Source organism: Danio rerio, chromosome 24 (genome assembly GCF_049306965.1).
Source record: "Danio rerio strain Tuebingen ecotype United States chromosome 24, GRCz12tu, whole genome shotgun sequence".
NCBI lineage: Eukaryota > Metazoa > Chordata > Actinopteri > Cypriniformes > Danionidae > Danio > Danio rerio.
The window spans coordinates 25,327,034-25,341,461 of record NC_133199.1 but is presented as its reverse complement, the minus strand read 5'-3'; the positions used below and the strand labels follow the sequence as shown (position 1 = coordinate 25,341,461).

Sequence of the window (14,428 nt, the reverse complement as noted above, 5' to 3'; positions counted from 1 at the left end):
CTTCTATAGGAAAAGCAAATGCTATGGAAGTCAATGGTTACAGGTGTAAAAAATAGATTATCTTGTGTTTAACAGAGAAAATAAAGTCAAACAGAATGAAGCAAGTAAAAGGGGAATTAAGGCCCATTTCTTCAGTCAATAATTATTCCTTACATTTATATAGCGCTTTTCTAGGCACTCAAAGGACTTTACGCGACAGCAGCCATTTTGTGCCAGACCGCACACCACACATCAGCTCATTGGTGGAGAAGAGACAGAGTGATGAGGCCAATTATGATATGGGGATGGTTAGGAGGCCATGATGGACAGAGGCCAGTGGGCAGATTTGGCCTGGATACCGGGGTTAAACCCCTACTCTTTTTCGAAGGACAACGTCGGAACCTTGGTTTAACGTCTCAATTCAAAAGACGGCGCTCATTTAGCAGTATAGAGTCCCCGTCACTATACTAAGGCATTTGGACCCACACAGAACGCAGGTTGGGCACCCCCTTCTGGCCTCACTAACACCACTTCCGGCAGCAACCTAGCTTTCCCATGTGGTCTCCCATCTAGGTACTGACCAGGCGCAGCCCTGCTTAGCTTCAGTGGGCGATCATGTGAGAGTTGCAGAGGGCTAGCTGCCGGCAACTTTCCATTTAACATGTTACTTAATAAGTGGTTGTACAGTAGGTGTATTGCAAATAGATCATAACTTAAGATTTTTAACCTGTTTGGGAACAATGGTAATTTCAGTTAGAATGACATTTAAGACCAAAGCCAAAGTGTTATCTTAACTAGAGATAAGGGTGGTTGTAGAAGAAACTTCACCAAAAAATCCTAAAAATCGTCTTAACTTTAGGGCAGCCAGACAACTCTCCTTATTCAGAGTGATTAGAAAACTAACATAATAAATGCTTATAATTGCGCTGTCCAACAATGACATCACATTTATTGATGATTTAAAATGAAAGAGGAATTAAGAATGAAGATGTTGTATGGTAGAAATACCCTAAAGCTTGACATTTTTATGACAAAACACTTAAAAGTAAATACAGACTGTCCTGTTTTTGTTTATCCATTTTGTTTAGACTAACCAAAGACTATAGATAGTCAGTTCACTTGCATTACTATGAACGGGAGGAAGTGCAACATACTGTATGGCCGCCCCAGTGAATTAACTCCAACCTTCTGGTTGAAATAGCCAATTGTGAGTCTTTATAATCATGCAGTCTTTGGGAAAGGGTCTGTACAGTTTCGCTTGTTTGTTCTGTCTACCCCTGTCGTTTGGTGAAAACTGTGCCTGCATTGAGTTTGACAGAAACACTGATATCTTACCATATCCCATCCCATATTATGTCCTTCCAGTGTCATCCTCAAGCCTTTGCCCAAGGTTTAGTCTCTGTTTTTCCAGTGTTTTTACACGCGCACAGTAACTGGAAATAACATGTTTTAAAGAACTTAAGCAACAACAATAATGGGACAGGACACTTCAGTTGTTGTTTTTTTTGCTGATTTGAAATATGTAGTTGAAATGTAATTTCATCAAGTTTTTTTGGAGATTCCAGGATTTCTCTTTATCATTTAGATAGGACTTTGGCCTTGGATGGACTGCAAATATGGCCGCTGAGTGAACAGAGATTTCTTGAAAAGGACTTTGGGCTAACTCATCAACAGTTCGCGTAGTGTTTGTTAATTGGTAACAGACCTGAGAGTGGATTGTTGAACTTGATGACACAATTTAAGATTTCCTAAGTACCGTAGGAGAAGAACCACACATCAAGTTTAGATTTGCTTCTGGAATACGAATTTGCAAAAAAATCCTTATTTAATGTGTCATGTTTTAGATTAATACCTAAGATAAGAAACTTTACTGGTGTCGTATTGGTACAGAAACTGCACTCATGTGCTTGTACTCATTAAAATGATTCAATACTAAGCAAAAAATCTCAATACAACTAAACAGGACAAAGAGAGAACAGAATGGAGCAATCAGAGACTAAGAATGTCTGTAAATGTGTATAATTAATAGATAATTACACTTAAATATTAATGTCTGTACAGCTCCATTGTGCATTGCTAGTTTGAAGGGGAACTGTTATTCAAAAATCACTTTTATAAGTGGGTTTAAACACACTTGTGTGAGAACAGTCTGGATAAAACCAGCTTCTAATGGTAAAAATGTATCAGTTTATTTTTTGTAATCACACTTTATAAAAATAGTTTGACATTCTCCATTTCTACAAGTCATCGGAGAGGAAAAGTCCCACCCGTTAGTAATGATCTCATTAGCATAAGATGTCTAATTTTTGAATTTGCCACTATGCTGACACACTGGCATTTGTAGCTCTGCCCATTTTTGAAAAGAGCACAAGCTTGTTTCCATTTAAAGTGACAGTCACCAAAATGGCACAATTAGGATCAAAGCCTAAAAGGGGCTGTTTCAGAAAGTTCTAAAACATTATTTATGTGGTATTTTGAGCTGAAACTTCACATACAGACTTTAGGAACATTATAGACTTTACTGCTTGTAAAAAGGGGAATAATTGGTTTGCTTTAAAAGTTTTTCCATTTGTTTTAGAGGATTTTTACAGTATGTTTACAAATTCAAAAATGTGTTTACTTTCTCATGATCCACATTACAGCATCAGCTCTTTTCTCAGATTGTTTGAATCGTTCCATCATTTGTTCTCCATAAACTTCCCTTTTCCACAAGCCTACTCCACTGCTCTGATGGGTCAGAAATCAAATAGCCATTACCATACGATATTTCCTCTCTAGAGGCTTCCTTAGTACATTCACACATAGTGATATGAAAAGTGTATGTTTAATTATAGCAAGCATACAGTGCTCAGCATAGCAGTACAGCCCATTTTAACAATGAATATTTTACATTTTTTAGTGAATATGGGTAATATATATTGGTGCATTTGAACACAACAGATTTATTCAACGGATATATTTATTTAAATAATATTTTAGTCACAGAACATCTTTACATGGAAAGAAAATACTTTTAAATTATGCAAAAAATGCAAAAAAAACAAAACAAAACTACAAACTAAAACATTTTAACAAAATTGTATATATATATATATATATATATATATATATATATATATATATATATATATATATATATATATATATATATTAGTTTCTTTTGATTTTTGCTATTTTTGAAAATTTTATTTAATATTTTCCCCAAATATATACAAATTTTTAACATATACAAATTTTTAAACCATTATTGTAAGCTGTTTTGTTAGATTAGTTCCAGATTTAGCTTCAGTACTGACTAAACTAATGTGTATGCACAAAAATAATATTGTGAAGCATCTTATATAAAATATTAATTTTAATGACAGATTTGTTGGGGTAGACATGACATGGGGTTGTCCAAAGTATGTGGAAAACAGTGTCTCATTTTCTGTGTTATCTTTGTACTTTGTCAAATGCAGCAAATCCCTGATGTCTCTCCGACGGGTCGCTACACGACTCTGGTGCCTCTTATCTTCATTCTGACAGTAGCAGGAATCAAGGAGATCATTGAGGATTATGTAAGTATTCCGCTGAATGGAGTCTTGCACTAATGTTTAACTGTCCAGATCTCATTTTGACCACACTGGATTGTCTTTAAACAACTGTTGAACAATGCTGATGTGATGCTACTTGTTGTTTTCTCACAGAAAAGGCATAAAGCAGACAACACGGTGAACAAGAAGAAGACAACAGGTTGAGTGTTACAATTCATATCTGTGTAACAGGGTCAGAAATGAACAAAAGCAACTCTGAGCAAAAAGAAGGAACAAAACCGCCCTAGAAAAGCTGAGTGCGAGAAGTGCTTTTATGTGTTATCTAAGATTTGATATGTCTCCCTCGAAACACTCTATTAGTGCTATCGAGTCAGGGTAGTGACCTATATCTGTCAAATATCTGTATTCACATTCTTGGAGGACACTTTAATATGTAGCTAATATGAAGAGGTTTTTGAATAAAGCTCTAAAATAGCATTAAGCTGAAACAGCAATTGGGGTATTATAATTGATTAATTGGCTTAATACAATATCTTTAGCTTAACTTTACTGATATAATATACATTTACCGGCCACTTTATTAGGTACACCTAACTAGTTCTGGGTTAAACCCCCTTTTGCCTTCAGTACTTCCATAATCCTTTGTGGCATAGATTCAACAAGGTACTGGAAATATTCTTCAGAGATTTTGGTCCATATGGACTTTATAGCATCACGCAGTTGCTGAAGATTTGTCGACTGTACATCCATTATGTGTGCCTAAAAAATATCTCCCACACAATAACATTACCACCAATTGTTGATACAAGGCAGGATGGATCCATGCTTCCATGTTGTTCACGCCAAATTCTGACCCTACATCTGAACGTTGCAGCAGAAATCAAACTCATCAGCATTTTTCTAATCTTCTATTGTCCAATTGGGGTGAACCTTTGTGAATTGTAGCCTCAGTTTCCTGTATTTAGCTGACAGGAGTGGCACCCGGTGTGGTCTTTTGCTGCTGTAGCCTATCCGCCTTAAGGTTGGAGGTGTTGTGCATTCAGAGATGCTCTTCTGCATTCCTCAGTTGGTTATTTGAGTTACTGTTGCCTTTGTCTCTTCTCGAACCAGTCTGGCCATTCTATTATGACCTCTGGCATCAGCAAGGCATTTGCACTCACAGAACTGCCGCTCACTGGATATTTTCTCTTTTTTGGACCATTTTCTGTGTACCCTAGAGATGGTTGTGTGTGAAAATCCCAGTAGATCAGCAGTTTCTGAAATACTCAGACTAGCCCATCTGGCACCAACAACAGTGCCACAGTCAAAGTCACTTAAATCACCTTTCTTCCTCTGATGCTCGGTTTGAACTGCAGTAGATCATCTTGACCATGTCTACATGCCTAAATGGATTGAGTTTCTGCCATTTAATTGGCTGTCCAAAAATTTGCGTTAACGAGCAGTTGGACAGGTGTACCTAATTAAGTGTATATAATAATAATTTGATAATGTTGAGTCTAATATTTATCAAGTCTCAGAAGCAATATTTATTTTAATTTATAAATGTGTAATACTTTTCATTGGTAAAATACATAATAATATTGAGGATATATACTATAATATTGAGGATTTAATACATTAAAATAGTGATTCGATAGTTTACTTCAGTTTTTACATTATTGATTTTAAATTATACATGCAAGATAAATATCATTTGAATATTGGTTATTTTTGGCCAATAAATTGCTGAAATTGTCTTATCAGTAAATTTTATTATCAGTGCATCCCCAGTTTTTTTTACAATAAAGATTTAATACATTTTAATAAATAATTATTTTAGATATTTCACTTAAATCACAGTGGATTGCCAGTTTTTGTTAAAATAAAATGTGCCCATGTTGTAAACTGATGGTGCTTTTGAATAAATTTGCAAAAAAATAAAAAGTATGAAATATAAAAACGTTCCCTCAAAAAGATAAAAAGGCCCCTGAACATCTAGTTTTTAGTTTTATATGCTATGGAAAACAATAAGAGACCAGTTGAATATTCTTAAATTCTGAACATGCTGCAAAACCAAAGGTTTGTAAATCTGCCATGCTTTCAGACATGTTTACATTATTTTAAAAATTAATATTGAATGGAACAACCCTGAACAACCTTTTTGAGTTATGATTATCCATTGTAATGTGGAATAAAACAAATATTAACATTTCACTTAAAGCCATAACTTGTTAATCCAGAGAAACTGAGAATTTCCAAATGTTAACTTAATTTTTTTTCCCCCAAAGTCATGGAAAGTAACCTTATCTCATGTTTAAATATTCACGACGAGAGTTCATGATATCATTGTTTTCCAGTTCTGCGTAACGGAGCATGGCAGACCATCATATGGAAGCAGGTAACCCTGTCTTTTGCTCTTTTCCTGCATCTGTTATTCCCCTTTTCTGTGTTTCCATCCTTTACATCAAGCTTTAATTTCTGTCCTGTAATTTTATTTGACTAACACCTGCTTTTTCAGACCCCCTATCGCTGCAGTTATTTTACCAAAATTTTTTTGTGCATCCTGCTATGTGTTGCACCTTTTTCTTTGGTTCAAGCACTCGTGGTCTCTCTCTTACTCTCATTCTCTCCCTCCTCATGCTGTTGCAATGCTGCACCTGCCCACTAGGTGGCAGTGGGAGACATAGTCAAGGTGACCAATGGGCAGCACCTCCCGGCTGACATGGTCATAGTGTCCTCCAGGTCAGCACCGCAGTGTGTTTTTTTTTTTTGTGTGTGTATCTATGGGGTTTGTTGTGCTGTGTTTGTGTTGTAAATATATTTAAGTGTGTTACACTTTTATTTGTTTGATGTTCAAAATCTGCTGTTTTTGTCACAGTGAGCCTCAGGCAATGTGTTACACTGAAACGTCCAACTTGGATGGAGAGACCAACTTAAAGATCAGACAGGTATGTTTTACAAGTGTTTTTAAGAGTATGCACTGCTGAAGTCTTCTCCTCACCAAAAATGCATTACAATCTGAGCATTGTGAAATATATTATTTAATTGAACATAACTGTTTTCAATTTTAATTTGTATAATGGCCCGTTTCAACTGAGTGTACAGTATGGTATGGGTCGGTACTGGTCACCTTTATTAGACTTGCGTTTCCACCGCCAAAAGGGTCATGCTTTAGGCGAAATAGCCTATCTGTAATTATATTGAATAAATAAATAAATGCAACATATATATGAACACATACAGACCCTTACAGTCTCCGATATGTTACCAATTACAGAAAAACTGCACACAGCACACATTTAGTCCTTATTTGGGTTCAAATAAAACTGCAACGTATAGCCCACAGTCAGTGCAAACCTCTTATATGTGTCTTTAATCTTCGCCAGCACATGTAAGCTCTGTTAGAAAGTAATTCCATCATTCATCAGTTTATAATAGTCCAAAAGGTGATGATAATAGTTAAACATGGCAGTTTTTTCATCTTTTAGGTTGCTAAAGGAATCATTTGCTCCTTTGTTTTTTTCCGGCTTCTCCTTGTTTTTGAAAGGATCAGATGTCAGAAGCACTTCAAATGTCACATGCACGTTATTATCATCAGGTCAAGAAGTTCATTATTTCAAAAATAGATGCGCACATGATTGATCGCGAGCTCTCTGGGGAAAGTGAAACCGCTCGCCGTTTTAGACGGCCTCGTGAAACAAAAACAGGACATGGCAGATTTTGTTCTTCTTGACTTTATGACTGTTCATCAAGACAACGACAAGGTTTGTTTGAGCTCGGGTCAACCATGGCTTGTTATATATTATTATGATGTAATGTTCCTTTGTTTTCATTCTTCTGTGTATGCGCTAGTGATGTTTCTCTGTAAACCAATAGCGTTCAGCTGCACATCTAGCTCCGGCTTTTGGTAACCTTTTGTCATGCTAGGTACCCTTTGCAAACGGTTCCCAAAAAGTGGTACGGTACGGTTCGCTTTTAGGTACCTTGTGACTATGGAAACGGACATAAAAGCGTACCGAACCGTACCGTACCACTCAGTGGAAGCGGGCCATTATATTGTATTGCTGAATTTACTTCGATCTTTAAAGAAACATGATCCTTATAAATATAGAAGCAATTACAATATGATATATTGGTGCAAACCAGACAACCAGTGCTTTATATTACTATAATGTTTTATTTTACTAACTATTATGGGTACTCAAACATTATTTATGATTCTTAAAATTATCAATGTATTGTGGAAGCTGATACATTTCACTTTTTAGGATACTTTGGTGAATAGAAAGTTGATAGTTTCAGCTTTTATTTGAAATAACATTTCTTTTGTAACATCTTAACTATCACTTTTGATCAATTGAATGTGCCCTTGATGGATACAAATATTTGTAATTGTTTTTTGAGTGGAACTGTATCACAGTTTTCACAAAAAGGATAAAACACTGACAATGATAATAATAATAATAATAATACATGTTTCTTTAGCTCAAATCATTATGTTAGAATGATGTCTGAAGAATCATGTGACACTAAAGATTGCGGTAATGATGCTGAATTTTTGCATTAAATAATAGGAGAAAATTACATTTTAAATTACGTTGAACAGGAAAACAGCTGTTTAAATTGTAGTAATATTTAGTTTTTTTACTGTCTTTAACCAATAAATAAATAATAAAATAAATAAAGACATTTGTCATCATTTGTGCAGTAGTGAGTAAGTTTGTTTATTGTTTGTTTCAGGGTCTCTCTCTGACAGCTAGTTTTCAGTCTTTGGAGGATCTGATAGCACTGTCAGGTCGTCTTGAATGTGAAGGTCCAAACAGACACTTGTACGACTTCACTGGAACACTGCGCTTAGACAACCACAAGTACGTCAGCTTGTCCAGTATTGCCACCAATTTGGGATATCTAACTGTCTATCTCTATATATAAACACACACACACACACACACACACACACGCACACACACACACACACACACACACACACACACACACACAGTACATTCAGTGATTATGTGCTTGTATTACAGCCCGGCTCCTCTTGGGCCTGACCAGGTGCTGTTACGAGGTGCTCAGCTCAGGAACACGCAGTGGGTTGTGGGAATTGTAGTTTACACTGGACATGATTCAAAACTTATGCAGGTAAGTGTAGTCTTTGATCTGTTAACTAAAACCTTATAAGGCTGGGACACAACAAGATGATGGTTAGCCGCTGGGCAGTGTTGGGTTGTTGATCAATGTCTTTTAAGCTACTATATTTAGTATGTCTCACACATCTTGTAAGGTTACCGTAAGAGGGTGGTGTCCAGGTTCAGCATGTAGAAATGGTGTCCGCCATTGAAAGCAAAAGGAGCAATCTGAATGGCTGTGAATCAGAGTGTGACAACAAAAACTGAAGTGACAACACTAAGAAAACAATGCAAATCAAGAGGGAACACAAGGAAGCGGACTGTCTTTCATTGCATTTCTTAAATAATTTTTAACGCTATCAATTATTAGCTAGATTTGCATGAGCAAATCACTCTGTGGTGTGTGAGAAGTACTGTTAAAATGGCATGTAAAAGCTGCTTTGTTTAGAGTTTGTAGGTGTGCAGCACTAGTTCTGGTTTTTCATAGTGGAATGACAATACAGATACTGCCACCTGTGGGTTTGTAAAGAGACATCCTCTCATGCAGGCGCAGAACATGTTGTTAATTTGGTTTGTTAATGCACAGCTTTTTGCTCCAGACAGGACTAGCACTGTCAGTTTTCATTGCTGCTAGTTCTTTGATGTCAGCTTGGTTTTCCCCGGGCTTTATTAATTTTGGCCATTGGTTTGCCAAACAGCAATGTTGTTGAGATCCTAAAACTCACAGATTTAAAAACTGGTTTCTAAATGTAGTTTTTTAACATTTATTAGTGTCATTTATTTTAAAAAAAAGTTAATTTCTGAAGAATGTTATATCATTGCATGTATATTACATGTTTAGTCTATAGTCCTGTCATTGTGGACTACAAGACCATATGTGTGAAGATTCAGAGTGTTTCTTCATCACCACTTCTGTCTTGGAATGCAAAATACAGTGTTTCAAGGAGATAAGGGAATGGTTCACCCAAACATTTTAATTCTGTTATCATTTACTCATCCTGCGCTTGTGTCAGTTTTGTTCTTCAGTTAAGCACACACACACACACACACACACACACACACACACACACACACACACACACACACACACACACACACACACACATATATATATACTGAAGTATGTTGAATAAACAGCCATTGACTCGCATAGTGCATGGCACAGTGGTTAGCACTGTTGCCTCACAGCAAGAAGGTCGCCTGTTTGTGTCCCGGCTGGACCAGTCGGCATTTCTGGAGTTTGCATGTTCTCCCCATTTTGCAGTGGGTTTCCTCCAGGTGCTCCGGTTTTCCCCATAGTCCACAGGCATGCGCTATAGGTAAATTGGATGAACTAAATAGGCTGTAGTTTACCAGTGTGTGTGGAAATGTGTTGTACTGGGTGTTTCCCAGTACTGGGTTGCGGCTGGAAGGGCATCCTCTTTGTAAAATAATTGCTGAATAACTTGGAGGTTCATTTCCCTGTGGCGACCCCTGATAAATAAGGTACTAAGCTGAAGGAAAATGCATGACTTCCATAGTATTTTTATTCCTACTATGGATGTCACCTGCTTTTTTCATTGTAAATCATTCTGTACACCAAACCTTTTCAAAAACACAATGGAAAAGCTTTTTTTTTTTAGTAATTTGTTGCAGAAACACACCCTAAAAGATTTTATTTTATTATTGAAAAGATATTATTTATTAATTTGTGTTTTAATGCTGGTTAAATTGTGCTTTAATATAGTTTTTTTTCGTCATGCAGAATTCCACTAAAGCTCCACTGAAGCGCTCTAATGTAGAGCGGGTAACAAACATGCAGATCCTGGTTCTGTTCGGGATTCTGCTGGTCATGGCGCTGGTCAGCTCTATTGGCGCCGCAATATGGAACAAACAGCACACAGATGAAGCCTGCTGGTACCTTTCCAGAGCAGGTACAGTAGATTTAAACACAATTCTGAAGCACAGTGATCACCTAGCTGCAGATTTACTGTATTTATTGTAACTTGTAACTACTTATATTGTTAGCCGTTATTATTAGACTAAATAAATGTTTTGGTTCATTGTTAGTATTTTTGTTGGTTGTCTGTTCAGGTGACATCTCCCTCAACTTTGCCTACAATCTATTGACCTTCATCATCCTCTATAATAACCTGATCCCCATCAGCCTTCTGGTCACGCTAGAAGTGGTCAAATTCACACAGGCTCTCTTCATCAACTGGGTAAAGCACTGTTAAGGCTACATCTGGATTATTCTGGATACATTTTTGTTTCAAATTGCTCTCAATTCACAATGATGACTAGTTGCTCATTCACAAAGAAACATTGTAAAATCCTTACAATATTACTGTGGGCACAATATAACTATCTTGTGGTTTTCTGACAAATATAGATTGATAAATATCTTAAATTGCATGAATTGTTCAGAGCCTCTTCTATTTTAAAAACATAATAGCAAACAACAACACAACAGCAAGGAAAAAGCAAGATCTTTTCACAAAAATTCTTGCACATTTACAAAACTCAAATTAATGAAAACCCCCATAGCCAGCAGCATACATAAAAAGCGAATCAAGAACTGGCATAAATAATCCAACATTCATCAGCTAATAATTTGTTTTTAGAAAATGCAGATAATGAAAACAGTCAAAAATATTTTGTTGCATCTATATTAAATATAAATCAATGTCTATATCAAAATACACACATGCAACTATGTATGGGAAATGTACAATATATATGAGCAATATCACAGGAGTAGTTATTCGATATAGCTGTAAACAGGCCAATTGCCTTAGTGTCTCACCAGTGACGATATACAGCCAAATCGCTTTGCTACGAGTGTGATATTGCATTTATACAACAGTTGGACTGCATAATCATGTGTATAAAAAGCATAATCAAACATGGAGCGTCTCAAAAATCCTATTGTATGAGGTACTACTTTCTTCCGCCATTCATTCACCTCTGGAGCTGACCGTCAAGACAGCAAAAACCGCATCAAATATCACTAATATCACTTTAGAGCTAGTATTTGAATGATTCTCTAGCGTAAGGTTTAAAGTGATGACAAAACAGGTTATATTGCTCATATATAAGATTATAAGGCTGAACGGCATGAAATGCAATACGTCTGCAGAGCTTTCACATTATTTCTCTGTTGCAGTGGGGAGATCACAATAATTAACCCCAAAAAGTCAAAGCAAAGCAAACACTAGCAGATTACTATGGGATAAATACAGCACTTCAACATACAAAAAACAGAGAGATCGACTAAGGATGTCACTTACCTGTTCTGTAAAGATTTAATCAGCTGTAGTTTGAAATACGAAAAGAAAACGCTTTTCTGCTCTGCTCAATGATGATGGATGCTGACGCGCTGATTTTCAGAAATCATAAATATTTAAAATAGCCACTATCCTTATAAATAAATTGCATAGATGCGATCTAAACAATTACATTCTTGACTAAAAGCCTCAAAAATGCATTATGTTGTCCAACAAGTGCAATATTTGTCAAACTGTAGTGATTTTATTGATCTTCTTTTAGTATTAAGTAAATGCAAACCTAAATTTTGTGTGTGATTTATTGTTTAACATAACTAAAGGTGATATTTTGTCATTGTCATTTAATATGTCATTAATCTGGAAATTTTTCTCTACACGTACATAGATTATGTAAATACAAATATTTATTTTGAACATGATCGGTCATGATTAAGCATTAAATATCACTAATTACATTAGTTTCAACTATTCACTCTAAAAAAAATTTTTTTTCTGTAATTTAAAAAAATAACCGTACATAACTAAGATTGTGCTTTTCTTGATGCTTATTTTCAGGATGTTGAGATGTATTACGCTGAGACCGACACTCCCGCTATGGCTCGAACGTCCAATCTGAATGAAGAACTCGGCCAAGTAAGAAAACACATTTACAAATGTTTATCTACCTCATCTCCATTACATCTCACCCACACTCTTCCTCTTTTTTCCAGGTAAAATATCTATTTTCAGATAAAACCGGCACTCTCACCTGCAACGTCATGCACTTTAAGAAGTGCACGATAGCTGGAATTACATACGGGTAATTTGAACGTTCTCTGGCTTTCGCACATCAATACACTCGCATTATCCTTGAGCTTTTTTTGCATCATTCTGGCTCTCTAAGCGTGCATTGATTTGTTACCTTTTGTTTATATTCGTGTAAGTGGCCACTGATCTATAACGCTGTCTCTTCAGGCACTTCCCAGACCTAGACTGCGATCGATCCATGGAGGACTTCAGGTCAGATGCCGCTGATTCTATCTGTATTCTGTACTCTGGAGAATATTACGCAGGCCTGAGAGGATAATGCACATTATTATGTTGAACATTAATGTCTCATTTCTGTCTTTTTGCAGTCATCTTCCCTCTACAAGTCATAATTCTACTGAGTTTGATGATCCTGCTCTTATCCAGAACATTGAGAAGAACCATGTAAGAGATTGATGGTTGTTTTCTGTCCTTCTTTGGATGCTAAAACAGACTGTTGTATATTTAGGATTCGAATGATAAAGCACTCTTTTTGTGTGTGTCTGTAGCCCACATCGCCACAGATTTGTGAGTTTTTGACCATGATGGCTGTTTGTCATACTGTTGTTCCTGAGAGAGAAGATAACCAAATTATCTACCAAGCTTCCTCACCAGGTACCACTGGTTTCTTGCTTTCTAAATACACTCAAAAAGTGAATTTTGCTGCTTGTTCAAACTACCTATTTAAAATGAGTTGAAACAACACGATTCTTATATTTTTGGGGGGTACAACTTAATTCTTTTATGTTCAATCTACATAAATTTCTTAAAACATTTAATTTTACTTAAGCAATTTGTGTTGGGACGACATGAAGGATGTGTGTGGTTTTTTACAGTGTTTTTGAAGCTGCTCCTTCAGTTTGATTTAGTATTTAACAGATAAAGTCGTTTTTATTTAAAAAAAAATATAATAATAAATTAACAAACATAATTTTTGGGGCATCACGGGGGCGCAGTTGGTAGCATGATTGCCTCACAGCAAAAAGGTAGCTGGTTCAAGTCCTGGCTGGGTCAGTTGGCATTTCTGTGTGGAGTTTGCATGTTCTCTCTGTGTTTGCGTGAGTTTCCAAACAAATCTACGCTGTTTTTCAGCCTTCCTAAAGCACATAAACAAAGCTACTCTCTTAATAAAATCCATGTTAGCCATTTAGCAAAGAAACTAGAGTCATTGGGCAGACAGACGATCTGCCCATGACACAAATCTGTAACTGTTGTGAGGCGAATTTGATACACGAATGATGCGAGTAAACTTTAAATGTTTCGCGTCTATTTACACTCGAATAGCGCAAGCCACGTCTGGTGTGAACACAGCATTAGTCAGGGGTAAAAAAATATTTAGTATTTGATTTGAAATAGTTTTAAATTTAATGCAGGTTTAAATAAAGCCGTCTTATATTTTACAACTGGGTGGTTGCTAGGGTATTCTGAGTTAGTTACTAGGTAGTTGCCAGGTTGCTATGTGGTTACTAAGGTTTTTGCCATGCGTGTTGCTGTGCACTTGTTAGCGTAATGTGAGTGGTTGTGAGGAGGTTGTTAGAGTGTTACTATCTGGTTACTAGGGTGTTCTGTGTGGTTGCTAGGGTATTCTGGATGGTTGATGGTATGTTGCTATGTAACTGCTTGAGTGTTATGGATGGTTGAATTGCTTGAGTGCTGCTATGTGGCGGCTAGGTAGTTAGTTGGGTTTTATATATGGTTTCTTGGGATTTGCTGTGTTGCGAAACAATTGCTAGGGTATTCTGGGTGGTTGCTA

At 36.4% G+C, this 14,428-nt stretch overlaps 1 protein-coding gene across 25 annotated transcripts in view; it reads left to right on the top strand.

The window, feature by feature from the left end:
- The window catches only part of atp8a2 (ATPase phospholipid transporting 8A2), a 127,672-nt gene that overhangs the window by 38,076 nt on the left and 75,168 nt on the right, over nucleotides 1–14,428 (top strand). For 19 of the 25 annotated variants that reach the window (XR_012399295.1, XR_012399296.1, XR_012399294.1 and 16 more), the window contains 14 exons: nucleotides 3,438–3,536; nucleotides 3,666–3,711; nucleotides 5,849–5,889; nucleotides 6,160–6,233; nucleotides 6,370–6,439; nucleotides 8,232–8,359; nucleotides 8,525–8,636; nucleotides 10,368–10,536; nucleotides 10,697–10,824; nucleotides 12,445–12,522; nucleotides 12,600–12,688; nucleotides 12,844–12,888; nucleotides 13,005–13,080; nucleotides 13,185–13,290. Coding sequence is in view for 11 of the 25 variants with exons in the window: in XM_021473765.3 (XP_021329440.2) it covers nucleotides 3,438–3,536; nucleotides 3,666–3,711; nucleotides 5,849–5,889; nucleotides 6,160–6,233; nucleotides 6,370–6,439; nucleotides 8,232–8,359; nucleotides 8,525–8,636; nucleotides 10,368–10,536; nucleotides 10,697–10,824; nucleotides 12,445–12,522; nucleotides 12,600–12,688; nucleotides 12,844–12,888; nucleotides 13,005–13,080; nucleotides 13,185–13,290 (1,261 nt within the window). In the remaining 14 variants the exon portion in view is untranslated. The remainder of the gene's footprint in view (nucleotides 1–3,437; nucleotides 3,537–3,665; nucleotides 3,712–5,848; nucleotides 5,890–6,159; nucleotides 6,234–6,369; nucleotides 6,440–8,231; nucleotides 8,360–8,524; nucleotides 8,637–10,367; nucleotides 10,537–10,696; nucleotides 10,825–12,444; nucleotides 12,523–12,599; nucleotides 12,689–12,843; nucleotides 12,889–13,004; nucleotides 13,081–13,184; nucleotides 13,291–14,428) is intronic. The other 6 variants (XR_012399299.1, XR_012399300.1, XM_073940654.1 and 3 more) reach the window with 1 other exon arrangement.